Source organism: Strix aluco, chromosome 15, assembly GCF_031877795.1.
Source record: "Strix aluco isolate bStrAlu1 chromosome 15, bStrAlu1.hap1, whole genome shotgun sequence".
Taxonomy (NCBI): Eukaryota; Metazoa; Chordata; class Aves; order Strigiformes; family Strigidae; genus Strix; species Strix aluco.
In genome coordinates, this window is record NC_133945.1 from 4,077,465 (window position 1) to 4,095,225 (window position 17,761).

The 17,761-nt window shown below is 56.9% G+C and overlaps 1 protein-coding gene across 1 annotated transcript in view; it reads left to right on the plus strand.

The window, feature by feature from the left end:
• The first annotated feature begins 964 nt into the window (after positions 1-964).
• ABCA3 (ATP binding cassette subfamily A member 3) overlaps positions 965-17,761 on the plus strand; it is a 33,419-nt gene continuing 16,622 nt past the window's right edge. Inside the window, exons 1-10 of the mRNA XM_074840438.1 lie at positions 965-1,025; positions 6,131-6,226; positions 11,194-11,458; positions 12,016-12,143; positions 12,235-12,400; positions 13,794-14,053; positions 14,803-14,919; positions 15,511-15,631; positions 16,205-16,378; positions 17,035-17,216. Coding sequence (XP_074696539.1) covers positions 6,173-6,226; positions 11,194-11,458; positions 12,016-12,143; positions 12,235-12,400; positions 13,794-14,053; positions 14,803-14,919; positions 15,511-15,631; positions 16,205-16,378; positions 17,035-17,216 — 1,467 coding nt within the window. The 5' untranslated portion in view covers positions 965-1,025; positions 6,131-6,172. The remainder of the gene's footprint in view (positions 1,026-6,130; positions 6,227-11,193; positions 11,459-12,015; positions 12,144-12,234; positions 12,401-13,793; positions 14,054-14,802; positions 14,920-15,510; positions 15,632-16,204; positions 16,379-17,034; positions 17,217-17,761) is intronic.

A 17,761-nucleotide genomic window follows, 5' to 3' on the forward strand; every position in this document is an offset into this window, starting at 1 on the left:
ACACAGTCACACACACACGCAGGGTGATGCACACACACAGTGAAACACACACATGTGTGAGTACAGACACACACATACACACACACACGCAGGGTGATGCACACACACAGTGAACACACACATGTGTGAGTACAGACACAGACACACACACAGAGTGACACACAGTCACACACACATGCAGGGTGATGCACACACACAGTGAAACACACACACGTGTGAGTACAGACACAGACACACCTGACACACAGAGTGACACACACACAGGGTGATGCACACACATGTGCGCACACAGACACACTGAGACACACACACAGACACACGGGGTGATGCGCACACACACTGAACACACACATGTGCGAGTACAGACACACTGACACACACAGAGCCACACACACACATACGCAGGGTGATGCACACACACACACAGAGGGTCACACACACACGGTGAAACACACACACATGCGAGTACAGACACAGACACATCGACACACACAGAGTGACACACACACAGGGTGATGCACACACACACAGAGGGTTACACACACATGGTGAAACACACACATGTACACACACAGACACACCGAGACACACACACACAGTGACACACACACACAGGGTGATGCACACACACACACAGAGGGTCACACACACATGGTGAAACACACACATGTGCGCACACACACACACACACACACACAGGGTGATGCGCGCGCGCACACACACACACACACACAGAGGGTCACACACACATGGTGAAACACACACATGTGCACACACACACACACAGAGGGTCACACTCACACACACATGTGTGCACACAGACGCACCAACACCGACACACACACACACACACAGAGGGTCACACTCACACTCACACTCACACTCACACTCGATGACGCACACCCCCCTCGCGCCCTGGCCCCGCCCGCCGGTGCGGCGCGTGCGCGGGGCGGGGCGGGTCCGGTCCCGGCGGTCGGGGCGGGCGGGGCCGCGGGCCGGAGCCGCAGCCGGAGCCGCCCGGGCCGGTGAGTGAGTGCGGGAGCGCGGGAGCGCCGGCGGGGGGACGCCGCGGCCGGGGGGGGGGTCGGCCGGGGGGGGTGCCGGCCCGGCGGGGCGGGGGCAGCGGCCTTTCCGCGGCCGGTCGGCGGGGCGGCCCCGCCCGGGGCTGCGGCAGCCTCCGAGGGCCCTTCGCCCGGCTCCGCCCGCCGGGGCAGCGCCGTGGAGCGGCTCCGCGCTGCAGCCCGGTCCCGGTGGGCGCCACCCCGCCCGCCTGGTCTCCGGGGCGGAGTCGGCCCGGCGCGGGCAGCCCCCGGTGCTCAGACCTCGCCGTGCCCTGGTGCGGCCGGCGCGGATCCCCCCCCGCAAACATCCCGGGAGCGGCGGGGATGCTGGGCCGGAGGCGGGATGGGGGCGGCGGCGGCCATGTGCCCGGCTCCCTCGCCGGCAGCGCCGCGCCCCTGCCGGACTCGCCGGGGAGGCACGTACGGGCCCGCGTCGCTGCCGCCGCCCGGGAGAAGGGCTGCGCCTTCCGGGAGCCTGGCCGGCATCTTCAGCCGTGGCTGGCGCAGGGGGGTGCCCTGGGTCACCCCTCCCCGCTGCGCCCCGGGGCTGGGCCACCGGCTCCTGGGGGGTGTCGGTGGCCGAGCGAGCACCCGCTGGCACCCGGCTGCGCCCCAGCGCTTGTGGCCATGCAGGTGCCGCCGATAGCCACGGCTTCCTGAAAGGGCAAACACGCCGCAGCTCGGCTCTCCAGGGTTCAGGTGTGTGGCAGCACTGCTTCGCCGGCTATTTCTGTGTCTGCTCTTAGCCCACGGCAAGCGCAGCCCAAGCACAGTAGCCGCCGAGGGGAGGGAGCTCACCTGGGCGTTGTTTGCCGTGGGCTTGCAGCGTGCCCGGGTGGCAACTGAGCGGCAGGGGATGGTTTGTACGAGGGCTCACAAGAACACCCCCATCGAGCTCCAGACCTTGTTCCTTTACCGAATCCATGAGGCCACTGAATCTGCAGAGAATTTGGCTGTTTATGTGCAACTGCAAAGATATTTTTAAAGCAAAGGGTATGACCAGCTCTGATGGAGCTGCTTCTTCCCTCCTCCTGCTGCTGCCTGAGCGCAGGGGCTTGTTGTGGACGTGATTCAGTCGCCCAGTAGCCTGCCAGGCTCCCCAGGCCCACCAGCCCCCTCCTTGCCTCGCTCTGGGGCACCGGCCAGGCCCAAAACCGAGGTCTCAGTTCTGCCAACGGGTCCCAGCCCTGGTGCTCTTTCTGTTTACTTCTATATTTTGAGGCCTGAAGTTCCCATCTGGGGAAAAAACAGATCCATAGGGGACTCGGTGGAGCGCTGGTTTTGCAGAGGGCTGCAAGGCTGCTGGGTCCTGTGCGCTTGGTGCCGGCGCTGGGTCAGCAGCCCCTCGCACCCTGCCGGGCTTGCAGCCTCCTAGAAAGTTTTATTGCTCTGTTTGCAGAACCTCTCACGCTGCAGTAGGTGGGGTTTTTATGGTCTGGCTGTGTTGTGATTCTTGCATCTCTGTGAACAGTGAGAGGGAGAAGAAAAAACCAGCAGTGAGAGCTGCGTGCTGCTGAGCACCTGTGGCTGGGCTGGTGGCCACCAGCCCTGGTTGCTTTTTGGCAAGACCCCGCTGTAGGAGACGGGACTTTCTGGACATGCAGGAGTCAGAAATCACATGCTCTCCCTGAAAACGCTGGCTAAAAAAACTCTTTCTCCCCGCCATGGGTACTCGTGTTTTTAATTTCCAGTATGGGTGCTGCGGGGAGCAGAGAGGCATTTCCTGCTCCAGCAGCAGCGTGAGAAGCACCTGGGTACCAACAGCCCTTGCTAGGTGTCTAATGCCACCACCCCAGGCACTGTGCGGTCCTCGGCACGGCCACGGGGATGGAGGTGCCCAACAGGATCTGCAGCTTATCTTCTAGGGATGACATGGTGCTTCTGCAAGTCAGTGGGGAGAAACGTTGATTTTATAAAAAAAAAAAAAGGCAACGTCTGCCATTTCCAGGCCTCGTTTCTATGGGAACAGGACATCAGAAGAGCAGAAATGCGGCGAGTGCTCTAAAATAACTGCCAGCTCCCAGGAGCACGTGGCCTTTGCTCGGCTCGCCCAGCCCTTTCCGCTGAGACGGCGGCTGGGGATGTCCGGCTCCCGGCGACGAGGCAGTGTGGAAGTGGGTCAGGAGGTGGGATGCTGTGGCCTTGATCCCTGCCGATCCTCAGCCTGTCCTCATCTAAATCCACCAGCAGGAGAGCTCTGGTCCGGGCTGGCAGCTGGCACTGCTGCCACATTACCTGGCACGGCTCCGTCCTGCGCTCGGCGGGGTGGTGGGGGCTGGTGGTGCTGGCCCAGCAGCGAGGACCTGCCTGGCTTCCATCCATCTGGGCTGCGGGCAAGCAGGCAGGAGGGTCTCCTTCCTCGCTGACCTCCCTGGGGATGGCCAGGGTGAATCTGTGCTCATGTATTTAGGAGGCTCTTCCTCCCACCACAGCCAGCTGTGGAGAGCAGGGTATTTCCAGCAGGGCGAAGAGGAACTGCGTTGTTCTCCCAGTAGCTGGTGGTGGTCTGTCTCCCTCTTCCCCCAGATCTTTGTACCTCTTGCTGGGAAAGTCATTCCTCCCATGCAGCGTGTAGTGCAGACAGGAGAGCAATCTCCGGAGGGGAGACCCTGGCCTGTTGCCACACAAGTAGGCAAGTGCATCGCGGGGTGTCCTGAAAGGTACGAGCAGTGTCTCTGAGCTCATCTTGGACCGGCTGTGCACAGCCCTCCTTTCCTGCCAAAGGCTGTCCCAAGACAGACGGAGGGGGTGCTGGGGACCCTGCCTGAACTGCCTGTGGTCATGGGCATCTTGGGGCTGATCCAGGCAGCACCTTCCAAAAAAAGGTTTTCCCTTTTGGGTTGTAAAAAATCATTTCTGTGGATGCCCAAAGCCTGGAAAACCATTTTTGCTCTCAAATCGGAGTAGCCCTGGTAGCTGAGCTGCTTCCTTCTCTCATCTTCCGGCGAGTGAAAGGTCCAGTACAGGTTTTCTTGGAACACTCGAAAGCTTGGAAAAAATTTATTGACAATAATGAAGTTTTTTAACTTTGTGTAGTGTTTGTGTTACCCAAGAGCTGCTTGACATTTTCTTAGGGACGTACCAGCCCCGATGGCAACTGTAAGACCCGGGGCGGGGGGTCAGGTTGTGTTTGAGGGTGCAGCAGGGCGAGCAGCCAGGAGGGACGCAGGAGCAGGAGGTGGGATCTCTGCAAGGGCAGCAGCCTTCTCCAGTCTGACCTGTCGCGTTTGTCGTCTTTAAAACAAGCAAAAAGTTTTGATTCCTTTGATTTGCTCTGGATTCCCTTCAAGTGAGCGTGTGAGGAAGGTTTCTGCTCCTAGGGGGGCTCATTTGGAGATGTGTCAGATCCTGCCGTCTGCGGTATGTGGGTGCGTGGGGCTGGGGGACCTGCTGTGGGGTCCCGTGGCAGACTGGTGGCACTTCTGCCACGGCATGTGTGGACCAGAGGCCAGCTGGAGACATGCCACTTTGTGATGAGCTTGAAGGTGTTTAAGCTGAAATCTAGCAGCAGCCACCGTTGGAAAGTCACCTTTGGTGTTCCTTCTCCGCTTGCTGCCCAGGGAGGTGTCTGACGGGCTTTTCTGGGCTGCAGGGGTGGACCACCCCTGCTTTTTTTTCTGCCCAGAGAAGAGTCCTTGAGCACAGATGTCCCTTGCTGTTGCAGGAATCTGACTTGTGCACATGAAGTGGCAAAGAGAAGGGTTTTTTTCTGCTCTGAGAACAGACCCGGGATTTGGTTTGGGGATGGGAAGGTGCGTGCCAAGCCAGGAGGATGCTTCTGGAGGGCTCAAGGGAGGTAGTTGCGTAGGGCAGACTGTGTGGATGGATGCTTGTTGCTTTCTCTGCAGACAGATGTGGATTTTAGCTTGCTCTTGCTGCGGCTCAGTTGCTCCCAGGTGTCAGTGCTCTGCTCACGATGTGCATTTACCAGTCACCCATCTGGGAGCAAAGGTTGGGCAGGCTGGGTTGCAAACCTCCCCTCCTCTCGCTGCGGCACCCTAAACTCCGGGCTGAGGTTGGTGGGTGCTGGCTGGATCCAAGGAGCCGATACCGTCCTGACTGGGGCTGGAAAATGTGCTGCTGAGCATCTGCCGGGGCATTGCTGGTCGGCAATGGGTCCGTCCTTGTCTCTGCGGCGGCTTTCGGTGCTGCCAGGCTTTGGAGTACAGGCTCTCGGAGATGAACCCGGCAGCTGCCCGCTCGTGGAGGTGCAGCGGGTCTGGTGGGCACTGCTGTGATGCAGGTCGGCCCCGCCGCTGTGGGAAGAGGGGGTTTGCTGTGCTCAGAGGCTGAGGGGCTGCTCGGCTGGGGGCTGCCCCGTGTCCGGCAGCGTGGGCAGGCGGCTCTGCTTGTGCCAGGGCTGCCCCTTCTCTGTGCCACGCTGCTGGGTGACTCGCTGCAAGCGTGCAATCACAGCCCGTCCTGGTGGGACAGCAGTGCTTCGTCAGGAAACACCACTGCAAATGGAGACAAAAACAACTCGGAGGGATGGCAGATGCTTCCCAGGATGGAGAGGACGTGGGTGTATGATCCTCAAGCACCAACTTTCCCTTCTGCTTCCCTGCCCTTATCCTCCCCTCTCCCAGGAGAGTTTCTGATGGGAGGGTGCTGTTAGTGTTGCAAAATGTTGCAGCTTGAAATCTTCACCAGTCCCAGAATAATGGGCTGCAAGGAGTTTGGTGGCCTTAGGCTGGTGTTTGCAGTTCTGTGACCCTGTGCTCCCACTGCTTAAGGAAAGCTGCTCCCTGCCTGTGCCTGCTGAAGGACCCCTGATGCTGGCAGGCTGGGTTTCTGAACAGCAACCTCCCTCTCTTGCAGCTTGGTTCATGCCAACAACCGGGAACAGATTGTGCCAGAAACAAGCTCTGGCTCTTACGGGTCAGTAATGACCCTTGGAGAGGGAGCACGACAGTTATTTTCCCCTGTTGGGGCCAAGCCAGCTGTTGCGACATCAGGCTGGAAACAGAGAGCTGCCCTTGTGTTGCTGGCCGGGTGGGATGCGGGGTGCTGCCCTCCTGCTGCCTGGGTCCACAAGCGCCTGGCGTTCACAGCTCTCTCCTCTCTTCCAGGGTCCTGCGGAGCGGCAGCAGCGGTCCCCTTCTGATGGGAGGATGGTTGTTCTCAGGCAGTTTGGGCTGCTGCTCTGGAAGAATTACATCCTGCAGGTAGGCTGGTGCCGTGCTCTCGGGGGGCTGCCTCTGTCACCACTAAGTGTGGGTACATCAGAGCCTGCCCAGGGGTCTTGATTCTCCAGCAAACCTTCAGCATGGGCCCAGAGCATCTCCTGGAGGAAAACTGGGGTTTTTTTGTGGATGTGGTGTCATCCTGCTTTTGTGCCGGGGAGTTGCAGGCAGGGCTGCGTGCTCAGTTGTCCCTGTCCCCTCGAGTGCACGCTGTGCCATTCCCCTCCTCCTGCAGTCCGGCCGTGAGTTCAGCTCCCCCTTCTCGCGGGGCCAGCTAACCCCCACACACGGTGGGTTTCTTGAGCTATCTTGTTACACAGCCACCTCTGGAGGTGCTGATTGCTTCACAGTGCCTCTAAACCCACTGGGGCCCAGGTTGCTTTTCCTCCATTACTTTCTACAGCCATCAGAAGCAGCTTCTGAGGGTCTTAAAAATATTAAACAACCATCGTCCTGGCATCTGCTCCCAGCCCAAGTCTCTGTGTGGCAGCTGGCTAATGTTGAGAGATTTCGGGGCCCCTCTGCCCTGCTGACTGGCAGCGTCTCGCCCGCTGCTGGACAAGGCTGCAGCGCCTTTAAGCAGCGTGCGGATGCTGCGGCTCCGCTGGGACCCGGAGCCAGCCCTGGCAGAGGGCGGCGGAAGAGGAGGGAGCAGAGATCGCTGCAGCCTGGCTTTACGCTTTCAATTACCCTTCTGTGGATCAGCACGACGTTGCTTTAAAAATAAACAAAAGGGAGAGGGAAGGGCTGGCGGCAGCCTGCGCCTGGTCTTCCGGCAGGGCAGGGAGCAGGCAGCAGGGCTAGGATGTGACCAAAGGGACCGGCAGCAGGTCTGATTTGCAGGCAGGAGCATGCTCTGTGGGTGTGCGAGCTGAGCTGGCCAGTGCTGTGAATCCCCCTTGTACACCCCAGGACAATCCCCCATCCCCTCTGCAGGGAAATGGCATAATTTTCTGGGTGTGCTCTGGGGCAGGGGCACCTCTTGTTGTGTTTTTCAAGGCCACGGGCTGACTCAGATCTGCTGTGCCAGAGTACAACCTGGAGTGTTTGCTCCTCTCAAGTCTCCACCAAAAAGCCTGCTCCTGATGACGATGCAGAGCGCCCAAGCCATCATCACCCCAGTGTGAATATGGATGCTGGGACACGTGGCTCGCTCAAAGCCAGGGCAGCCCTGGCCAGGAGGAGGTGGTGATTATGGATGAGTGTCCCCGTCACCTCAAATACGGCAGCTTAAATGACCTGTGCGGCAGCGAAAGCCTGCCCTGGTAAATGAGTGTCAGCCTGTGAGTGCGGGCAGCCAGGCAGCTGTTCTGGAGACAGCCCAGGAGACTGCGAGAGGGTTAATACGATAGTAAATCAGTGGGAGGCAGCTGGTCTGTTAGAGCTGCATTATAAGACCATCAGACATCTGCAGCATTCGGTTTTATGAGCGTGGCCTTTGCAAAGGCTCCTCTTTCCCCCCGGGCTGGCTGCAGCAGCGGCTTGTCCCTGGCTGTGGTCTGGCGGCTCCTCCCAGGGGAAGCCCAACGAGGGGTTTTGGCTTTGGCAGTGGGTGCTGAGCGCCGGGGCGATGCGGGGAGCAGCTACATGGCCCCTCCTGACAAACCAGCCAAGAGCCAGTTCACCCCAGCTGCTGCAGGGCCGGCTGTCCCCCTTCACGGGAGGGCTGGGCTGGGCTGTGCTCAGGGCTCCGTTCCTTCCCCACCAGAGACGGTGCCCACCTTAACCTGCCCTACTTGCTGCTGCTTTCCACCCTCATTTGAAAAATAAAACCTTTTTTCATTCTGCAGAGGGACGGGAGGTATAACTCCGCTGAGTACAGCTCAATGCTTGGTGTTTGCAGAGCTGAAGGAGTTTTTGTGGCAGCGGGGGCGCTGCCTCCAGCCCGCGGTCAGTGCAGGCAGGAGAGGAGCCCTGACAGCCGTGCCCTGCCCGCAGCGTGCTCGCCCCGTATGGCCGGTCACGAGTGGTGTCCCCCAGGGCTCGGTTGTGGGGCCACTCCTGTTTAACATCCTTATTGATGATCTAGACGAGGGGATCGAGTGCACCCTCAGTAAGTTTGCAGAGGACACCCAGTTGGGTGGGAGTGTTGATCAGCTCGAGGGTAGGGAGGGTCTGCAGAGACTGGGACAGGCTGGAGCGATGGGCTGAGGCCAACTGGGGGAGTTTCAATAAGGCCAAATGCCGGGTGCTGCCCTTGGGCCACAACAACCCCCAGCAGCGCTACAGGCTTGGGGAGTGGCTGGAGAGCTGCCAGGCAGAGAGGGACCTGGGGGGGTGATTGATAATGAGCCAGCAGTGTGCCCGGGTGGCCAAGAAGGCCAATGGCATCCTGGCTTGTATCAGCAGTAGCATGGCCAGCAGGGACAGGGAAGGGATCTTACCCCTGGACTCGGCACTGGTGAGGCCGCCCCTCGATGAGTGGGTTCAGTTTTGGGCCCCTCACTCCAAAAAGGCCATTGAATGGCTCGAGCGTGTCCAGAGAAGGGCAACGGAGCTGGTGCAGGGTCTGGAGCACAGGTCTGATGGGGAGCGGCTGAGGGAACTGGGGGGGTTTAGTCTGGAGAAGAGGAGGCTGAGGGGAGACCTCATGGCCCTCTACAACTCCCTGAAAGGAGGGTGCAGAGAGGGGGGATGAGTCTCTTGAGCCAAGGAACAAGCGCCAGGACAAGAGGGAATGGCCTCAAGCTGCGCCAGGGCAGGGTCAGACTGGCTCTTAGGAAGGATTTCTTTGCAGAAGGGGTTGTTGGGCGTTGGAATGGGCTGCCCAGGGCAGGGGGGGGAGTCCCCATCCCTGGAGGGGTTGAAGAGTCGGGTTGACCCAGCGCTGAGGGATCTGGTGGAGTTGGGAACGGTCAGGGTGAGGTTCATGGTTGGACTGGAGGAGCTTCAAGGGCTTTTCCAACCGAGATGATTCTGTGATTCTGGGCACCTGGCGTGTTCATGCCGGCACCGCAGCCCCCCAGGCCGGGGCATGGCTGTGCAGGCAGCCGTGGGGCCAGGCAGGAGGTGGGTTAACAATGCTGAGTGTGCAGAGATGGCAGGGAGGGGCTGTGCTGCCGAGAAAAAGCAATTGCTGAGGCAGCAAAGTTGTGAGAATAAACCTCTTGGTGCTCCTCTTGCCTGGTGTTGCTCCTCTTTACAGCCCGGCGGAGTGGGAGGGTGGAAAACCCCCCATGTCTTGTAAAGCCCGTCTTAGCCAGAGCCTGCAGAGGAGGTTAATGCTGCTGCTTCTGCTGTGGGCGCGTGCTCCAAGCGAGCAGCCCTGAATCCCTGCGCCCAGAGCCGCTCCCTGCTGCCGGGGACATCTCGTGAGCTGTCGCTGCCGTGAGGTTTGGCATGCTGTGCTGTGCTGCTCTTGTGCCTGGGCTGGGCTTGGGCGAAGGCAGCTCAGTTTGCAGGAGGAAATAAGGCAGCTGGGTCCAGATTTCGTCTCTCCTACCCAGACCTGCCTGGCTGCTGCCCCTGCAGCGGGCACAGGGCTGAGCTGTGCCCTCCTACCCGCGAGCTCCGAGCCTTGCTTCCCTCTCCCATCCCCACCCCAGCTGGGTGATGCAGCAGTGGGAGCAGCCAGGTGCTCACCGCTCCCTTCCTTGGAGGCAAGTGCGACCTTTGCAGGGATTTTACAAAGCATAAATCCATCGGTCAGCAGCATGTCCCAGCACCTGCAGGAAAACAGCCCAGGGGGGTTGCACTGCAGGGACATGGGTGTGCATGGGGCTGGTCAGGACTGCCACTCCCCCTGCCCCTGCGGTCAGAGGTGACCCCACTTCCCCTGGGACGAGCAGAGTTTTAACTGCTAATTAACCTGGCTTGGATGTTAATTAGCCTGGGTTGGTGGCGGGTGTTAGTAGCTAGTGGGAAGTTTGCAGCAGAGGTAGCCCTGGGGGAAACCACTGGAGGGTCGTGCTCTGACTTGGCTGCCTGAGTGCGTTCACTGGACTCGAGTTCATTGTCCGGTTGCTTGAAGCTCAGTTAAAAAAATAAATAAGCCACAGCGTTTAGTGCAGGCAGGCCTTGGGGTGGAGGCTGAGCTCGTGGGTATGTTCTTGGTGCTGTGCAGGGACACCGATGCCTGTAGCCAGAGGCTCTGCGAGGTCCCACCCTGGGCTGGGATGCAGAGCCCATGTCCTGTCCTAAGCTTCAGCAGCAAAGACATTACTGGCTGCAATAGCTTTGCTGCACTCTGCTTTACCTCCTCACTGCTTACTTGTCACAGCCTTTCATTTAATTACAGTAGTTTCAGCTCCCAGCCCTTTAATGTTGGGCGAGGTGGTTCTGCTCTGACAGAAGTTGTTCTCTTCGTTCTCCCGGCAGCAACTGGTCCCCATGGCACGGACCCTGCTTGCGGGAGGTACATCGCTGCGCTTGCCTGCAGGAGTGGTTTAGGCAAGCACGGAGGGAAAGTGCAAACGACCAGCTCAGCTCATTCAAACCCGGCAGCATGGTGGGGAAGGCTCTAAAGGAGGGTAGTTTGAGACAGAGCGGTGCTTAGGGTAGGGAACACCTTGGCTGGAAAGTCCTGAAGGATGTAGGAACCAGCACAGTGTTGTTCCTGGGCTCTGGAGAAACCCAGGTTGTAAAACCTTGTGAAACCAAGTAACAAGTGATAGGACAAGAGGGAATGGCCTCAAATTGCGCCAGGGAAGGTTTAGACTGGATATTAGGAAGCATTTCTTTCCAGAACGGGTAGTCAGGCGTTGGAATGGGCTGTCCAGGGAGGTGGTGGAGTCCCCATCCCCGGAGGGGTTGAAGAGTATAGTTGACTTAGCACTGAGGGATCTGGTGTAGTTGGGAACTGTCAGTGTTAGGTCAATGGTTGGACTGGAGGATCTTCAAGGTCTTTTCCATCTGCCATGTGGCATTTCCATGCCCTGAACCTCGTTACTGTGTTTGATCTACCTTCAGTGTTTACATCTTATTTTTTTATACCTTTTTCTTTCCTGCAGAAACGGCAGATCTTGGTGACAGTCATTGAAATCTGCCTGCCACTGCTCTTCGCCGCCATCCTGATAGCCCTGCGGCACCGGGTGCACTCCATCAGCCACCCCAATGCCACCGTCTACCCCCCTGAGTCTGTGGATAACCTGCCAGGCTTCTTCTACCGCCGGCACCCCAGCAACCCCTGGGAGCTGGCTTACGTCCCCTCCAACAGCAGCGCCGTCAGGAGCATTGCCGAGGCGGTGGAGAGAGCTTTACCCATCAGCATCAGAGGTGAGCAGGGGCCAGGGGCTGCAGCTTCCGCTCCAGAAATTGGTACCAGTTTCTAGTCTGATACATCCTGATGCTCTGTTCCTGGGATGCATCTTTTTTTCAGAACTTCAAGGCAATGGTTTTATTTTTGTTTCACTAAAACTACAGGGTTTTGATTTTTGGTTGCATTTTGTTGCAGTTTCCATCTAGAAAAATATTGCCCTAAAATAGTTAAAGAAAGTGACTGTCACTTCCCCGAGAAAAAGTATTTTTGGAAATGTTATTGCACAGAAAATTTTAGCGCTTCATGTTCCAAACTGAAGATAACGCTAGGATTTTCTCTGAAAGGAGAGCTGTCTCCTGCTCTCGAGGAGGAGGAATCGTCTGCATGTGTGATGGGTACAGCACCGTCCCATATAAACCCCCCGTGTCTGACAGCTGCGGGTGTTTCCCAGCTCTGGCTGGAGCGCATCCCTCCTGTCCTGGACCAAAATCATGTTTTTAGTGGTGGTTGAGCTGATGCCCACAAGGAGTTGCTGTGCTCTGTGGCTGCATCTCCGTTTTTCCTCCCTCTGCAGCTCAGGGCTTTGCCTCGGAGCAGGACTTTGAGGAGTACGTCAAGTCAGACAACCGCTCGGGCAGCGTGCTGGCCGCCGTCGTGTTCAAGCACCGCTTCCAGCAGAGCTCGGCCCCGCTGCCCCTCCAGGTGAGCGGAGCCGGGGGGCCTCCTGCCCTCTGTGTTCCCAGCTTGGCTTCTTCGTGTCCTGCCTGCGACACCCTCTGTGTGCTCCTTCCAGGTCAGCTATGAGCTGCGCTTCAAGTACAGCCCGAGGAACGCGCCACGGAGCGAGCAGACGGGGCTGAACCCCAACCTGGACCGGGACTGGCACACCAGCTACCTCTTCCCGCTCTTCCAGCTGCCCGGGCCCCGGGAGGCCAAGTTTGCTGATGGGGGGACACCGGGTGAGAGCCACTTCTCCTCTGCCGTGGGCTATTTCACGACCAAAGAGATGGGTGTTGTTTTCTGTACAGCAGCTCAGCTTTGTTAGAGATTCACTGAGGCTCTGAGATTTTAAATAAATGGGTTAATTTTTAAAAAATTAATTAATTTAATTTCAATATTCTAATTATGTATTATATTTATTATTTATAATATTTACATTTTATCCTGTAACTTCTAGGGCACTGCTGGCCTCTGTGTGCCTCTGCTGAGCAGAGTTAGATAAGAATAAATTTTATTTATGTGAATTATTTTTTTTTTCTTTTTATATTTTTAATGGAAAATTTTTTTCAGAGCCCAAACTGCTCAATGTTTATCGCGCTGCTTAAATACTTTAAAAGTAAATAGAGCAATTCTGTGGTTTGAGCATAGGTTTTTAAGGAAAGCCAAACCACTGCCCGCGCAGGAGGCAGCGGGGACGTTGCCAGAGCTGGCGCTGGCTTAGCACTTGCTTTTTTGGGAACTTCCTCTGCGGCTGCAAAGGGAATCTTTCCCTCAGTTGGCTTCCTCCTTCCATCGTTCAACAGCGATGTCAAGGAAAAGATTGAGAGGCTGAGAAAGCGGGCAAACAGGTTTTGCTCACACCGTGTAAATAAACCTGAGCCCGAGAGGACGGTGTCTGCTGTTCAAATGTTCTGCAGGACGGGGTGACCAGGAGCTCAGATCAATTCCCTCGCTACGCTGTTTCTTTAGTAAATTAGTTAATATAAAACATTGTTCACGATCTCTTATTCTTTTTTCCTTCTCTGTTTAGGTCATTTTAAGCAGCTAACTTTCAAAATGCTCATTTGGGGCTTTGTAAGCAGAATTTGAGTTTCCATTCAAGTAACACGTGGCAGAGATCCCACCTAAAAATAAACTAGTTGAAAATTAAAAATCTTTCACTGTTTTCTAATGCACAAAAATTTAAGCCAAGTGTGTGAGTAACAGGATATATTCTTCCTCACCAAAACCTGCATAGTATCCTGTATTGGTTTACAAAAAAAGGGACCACATACAAACCCGGTGACACTGGTGGTGGTTAATGATGATGGAGAATCTCCTCCCTTACAAAAATAAAGCCGTGCCTGCAGAAAGGCGACTGCAGTTGAAATTGAGTTTCCCTACCAGCTGCTCTTAAATGATGATTATGAAAGATTTAAATTGCTGTGATTTAAGTCCTTCTTGAGCCCCTCTTTGTCTGCAGGAGTGTGTCAATAGTGGTGTTTATTTTGCTTTTCCTACAAGCTCTTTTTTTTGTTTCCTGTTCTTCTTCCCAAGCAATCCCTCCCACAAAGGCAGTTTCTCTCCTCCTGTCAATGCCTCTGTCAAAACCTGCACCCATCTCTATTCCCCCGTGTTGTTTTCGCTGTGCAGGCTATATCCGAGAAGGTTTCCTGGCAGTGCAGCATGCCGTGGACAGAGCCATCATGCAGTACCACACCAACACCAGCTCCACCAGCCTGCTGGAGAACATCACGGTGGTGGTGCAGCGCTTCCCCTACCCGGCGTACGTCAACGACCTCTTCCTCCTCGCCATCCAGAACCAGCTGCCCTTGCTGCTCATGCTCAGCTTCACCTACACCTCGCTCAACATAGTCCGCGCTGTCGTGCACGAGAAGGAGAAGAAGCTAAAGGTAAGTGAGCGGTGGGACATCTGGGTGCTCCCCTCCCTCTGCAGCATTTCCCAGCTGGTGCTGCCTTTAAATGAGGAACAAAATCCCTGTTGGGTGTGGAGCCAGCGAGCAGGAGGTGGGGATGGCAGCAGATTAGCAAGCCCCAGGGAGGAATGTCGCTAATCCTGCCGCCGGGATGAGGCTGGGCTCTTCTTGCCATGCAGCCGAGGCTGCTGGACTGAAGAGCTGGTGTTTCTCTTGGGCTAGAAGGTGGCTTGCAGAGAGGGCAACACTTGTGGATTCAAGAGTTCAGTGTGTGGGAAGCAAGATTTTTGTCTTTTGAATGTAGGAACCCACATGTCTGAGTTGTGTTGTGGGGGCGGTTGGAGCTTGGCTGATGTGGTGGTTGCAACAGCGGGACTAAGTGTGCAGGGCTTGGCCTCCCTGGGGCATGGGGCTGTCCTGCCTGCTGGCCAGCTGCCAGGTGACCATGGTGGCCCTGCTGGACTCAGCTGCTGTGGTTTGGGGCTCAGCTCAGCTCTCTGGGGAGATGTTCTCCTGTGGCAGTGGCAGCCCCTGTCCAGGGAGGTGGGGGACACCATGCGATGCTGAAGACTGCTCAGGACTACTTTGGTGGGACCTGGGGCTGCCACCTCCCTCGCCAGTGCTGCAGGGCAAAGCCACCACCCTGACCAGGGCCTCCCCCTTGCCCCTGGCCGTGCCCGGGAAGTGTGGGTGCAGCCCTGGGTGATGGCCTGACCTCCCCGCAGGAGTACATGCACATGATGGGCCTCAGCAACTGGTTGCACTGGAGCGCCTGGTTCCTCATGTTCTTCCTCTTCCTCCTGGTGTCCGTGTTTTTCGTCACTGTGCTCTTCTGTGTCAAGGTGAGTGTCTTTCCCCAGGCCACCATTCTGCAGGCCAGGAGCTCTGTGTTGGTCAGGCACAGGGATAACAGGGCTCCTCTGCCGTGGGCTGGACTGTCCTGGTGTCTCAGGACTCCACGTGTGTAACGGGAGGCTGGAGTTGGCCTTTTCCAGAGCTGGGTGGACAGTGCTGCCCCCCACAGCCGTTTTTCACGGCAGGGGTGACCTCCCCAGGAGGGAGCTGGGGGTTGGGAACCCCATGGGCACCAGAGAGGCCCCGGCACTTCATGCAGAGCAGGACCACCCTGCTCCAACAGCCCTGTGTGCCCTTGGAGGGGCTCAAACTCTGCTCTCTGCCTGTACCCTCACCATGAGAAGCAGGAGGTGGCTGCCTGGATGCTGAGCAAGGTTTCCCCTGCCTCTTAGACCCCACATCACACGAGGGCAGCTTGTATTTCCTCCCTCTGGAGTGGTCTAGGAGGGCCTGGGCGTTCTCACCCATCTCTCAGTTTGTCTTTAACCCATGGAGAACATCAGGTCTCAGCTGCCCACGCATGCCCGCAGCCATGGCCGGCTTCAGCAGCCCTGGGCGTGACCAGATTTTCTCGGCAGGTGAGCGAACAGGGAGCGGTGCTCACCAACAGCGATCCCACGCTGGTGTTCACCTTCCTCGCCATCTTCTCCATCTCCTCTATCTCCTTCAACTTCATGGTGAGCACCTTCTTCTCAAGAGGTGAGTCCCTCCCCAGCTGCCTCCTTGCATGGCTGATCTGTGGGGCTGGAGAGGCGTTATGGGCCTTGTGCTGTAAAATCTGTAGTTAATTTTGGTTGGGAGGCAGTTCTGGAGGTTATCAGTCCATCCTGCTCAAAGCAGGCCTAGCTCCAGAGTTACATGAGGTTGCACAGGGCGCTGTATTGGATAACTTGCTTTGTCATGTGGAGGGGGGGCCTTTTTTCCCTTTTTTGGCTGCATTTTCTCCCCGGTGTGTGGGAAGGGATGTGTGTACTGTCGCTTCCCAAACCAGACAAGCTCATGCATCAGGGCCTCATCTGGCTGGCTTGGCCCCAGGACGGGATGGCCCCAGGAGGGGTTGTCAGGGTGCTTCTGCAGCGGCCCACCACAGGGTCGGGGTCCAGTGCTGCTCCTGCCTTGCCATGGGACATGGGCACATCCTCTTCCTGCCCCCCTGTAACCACGCTTTGTACAAAAGGCTTGACTCTCCTTGGATGGAAAGCTGGTGAGAAATATTCAATGGCATCACCGTATTATTGACATTTTGTCTTTTGCTTTTCTCTGTGCTGGCAGCAAATGTTGCAGCTGCCGCTGGCGGCTTCCTCTACTTTTTCTCCTACATCCCTTACTTCTTCATCTCACCCCGCTACGACCTGATGTCCCACAGCCAGAAGCTGGCGTCCTGCCTCATCTCCAACGTGGCCATGGCCATGGGGGCACAGCTTATAGGCATGTTCGAAGGAAAAGGTGAGCAAGTGCCTCTTGTTCCTCGGGAGAGGGGCCGGCCTTTTTTTTGTGGTGGGTTGGGACTGGCTTGCCTGTGGTATGAAGGGAGGAAAAATGTCAGGGAGAAGCACTTCCCTTCTCCTAACGAGAGCAGAAGGGCTAATTGCTGGTTGCTCCCGGAGGTTGTATCAGCACTAGGGCTCTGCCCCTCCAAACCTGTGCCCCTGGCAGTCTGGGCTGTGCAAAATGCCATCATCACTTTACCAAACGAATTCTTGTTTAACAGATGGGAATCCACTGCCTTTCCTCCTGCCCAATCTGTATCTTTAATTTCTAAGTTAATAAGAATTTGCTGTTGATTCCAGCAGAGGCCATGCTTTTGTGAAGTGATGACGGTAAAAAGGTGGCTGCAGTGACAGAGGGGCAATGGCTGGAGCAGAGATTGCTTCTTCCCCGAGCGGTTGTGGAGAATATGATGGAAGAAACATGACGGGGTGGGCAGCCTGGAGGTGTCAGTGTGCTTTCTGCTACCCGTCTATGGAAGGGATTGTAGAGCCGTGCGTGTGCTCCTCGTTCCCGAGCAGTGAATGAGGACGGGGGATGCTAACTGACAGTCTTGGAGAACGCTTTGTCCTTCTGGGGATGCAGAGGTAGGTAGTGCCCCGTGTGTGTTGCAGGGACTGGCATTCAGTGGAGGGACCTGATGAAGCCCGTCAGCGTAGACGACAACTTCACCTTAGCCCAAGTGCTGGGGATGCTGCTCCTGGACTCGGCGCTTTACGGCGTGGTGGCCTGGTACGTGGAGGCCGTCTTTCCAGGGGAGTACGGCGTGCCTCAGCCGTGGTACTTCTTCTTGACGGTGAGCACTGCTTACACACCCCTTCCAGCAGGCTTGATGGGCATCGCTCGGGGATGGTCCCCGCTTCAGTGGGCTAGACTAATGTACTATCTGGCCTCCAAAATCAAGGGGTCTGCAACATGTCCTCAGTAAAGGCTGATGCAGCTGTATTTTTTTACTGAATATGAAGGTCTTGGCTTTAGATCTTTGTCCCGACACTTCTTGGCATGCAGGCTGTTGTTAAACATCTCCACGCCCGAGCGAAGGCATCGGAGAGAAGCCCCAGGTGCGAGCAACCAGATCCAGTCATCTGAAACTCCCCCAGCGCTGCCATCTGGGTGGACCTGGGTGATCTGTGTCCTGCTGCCAGCCCCCACGTGCTGGTGTCAGGGGACGAGTGATGACTGTCACCCTGTCAGCTGAGCTGCCCTCGCTCTGCCAAGTCAAATGCTTGGCATCATTTTCAGCGGCTGTAGCTGCGGTGGTTACTGCAGCTCAGCTGGCTCATTAAGCCACAGCGACACAGTCAATTTTGATCCTGTGGATGTATCCCTTGTTATTTGATC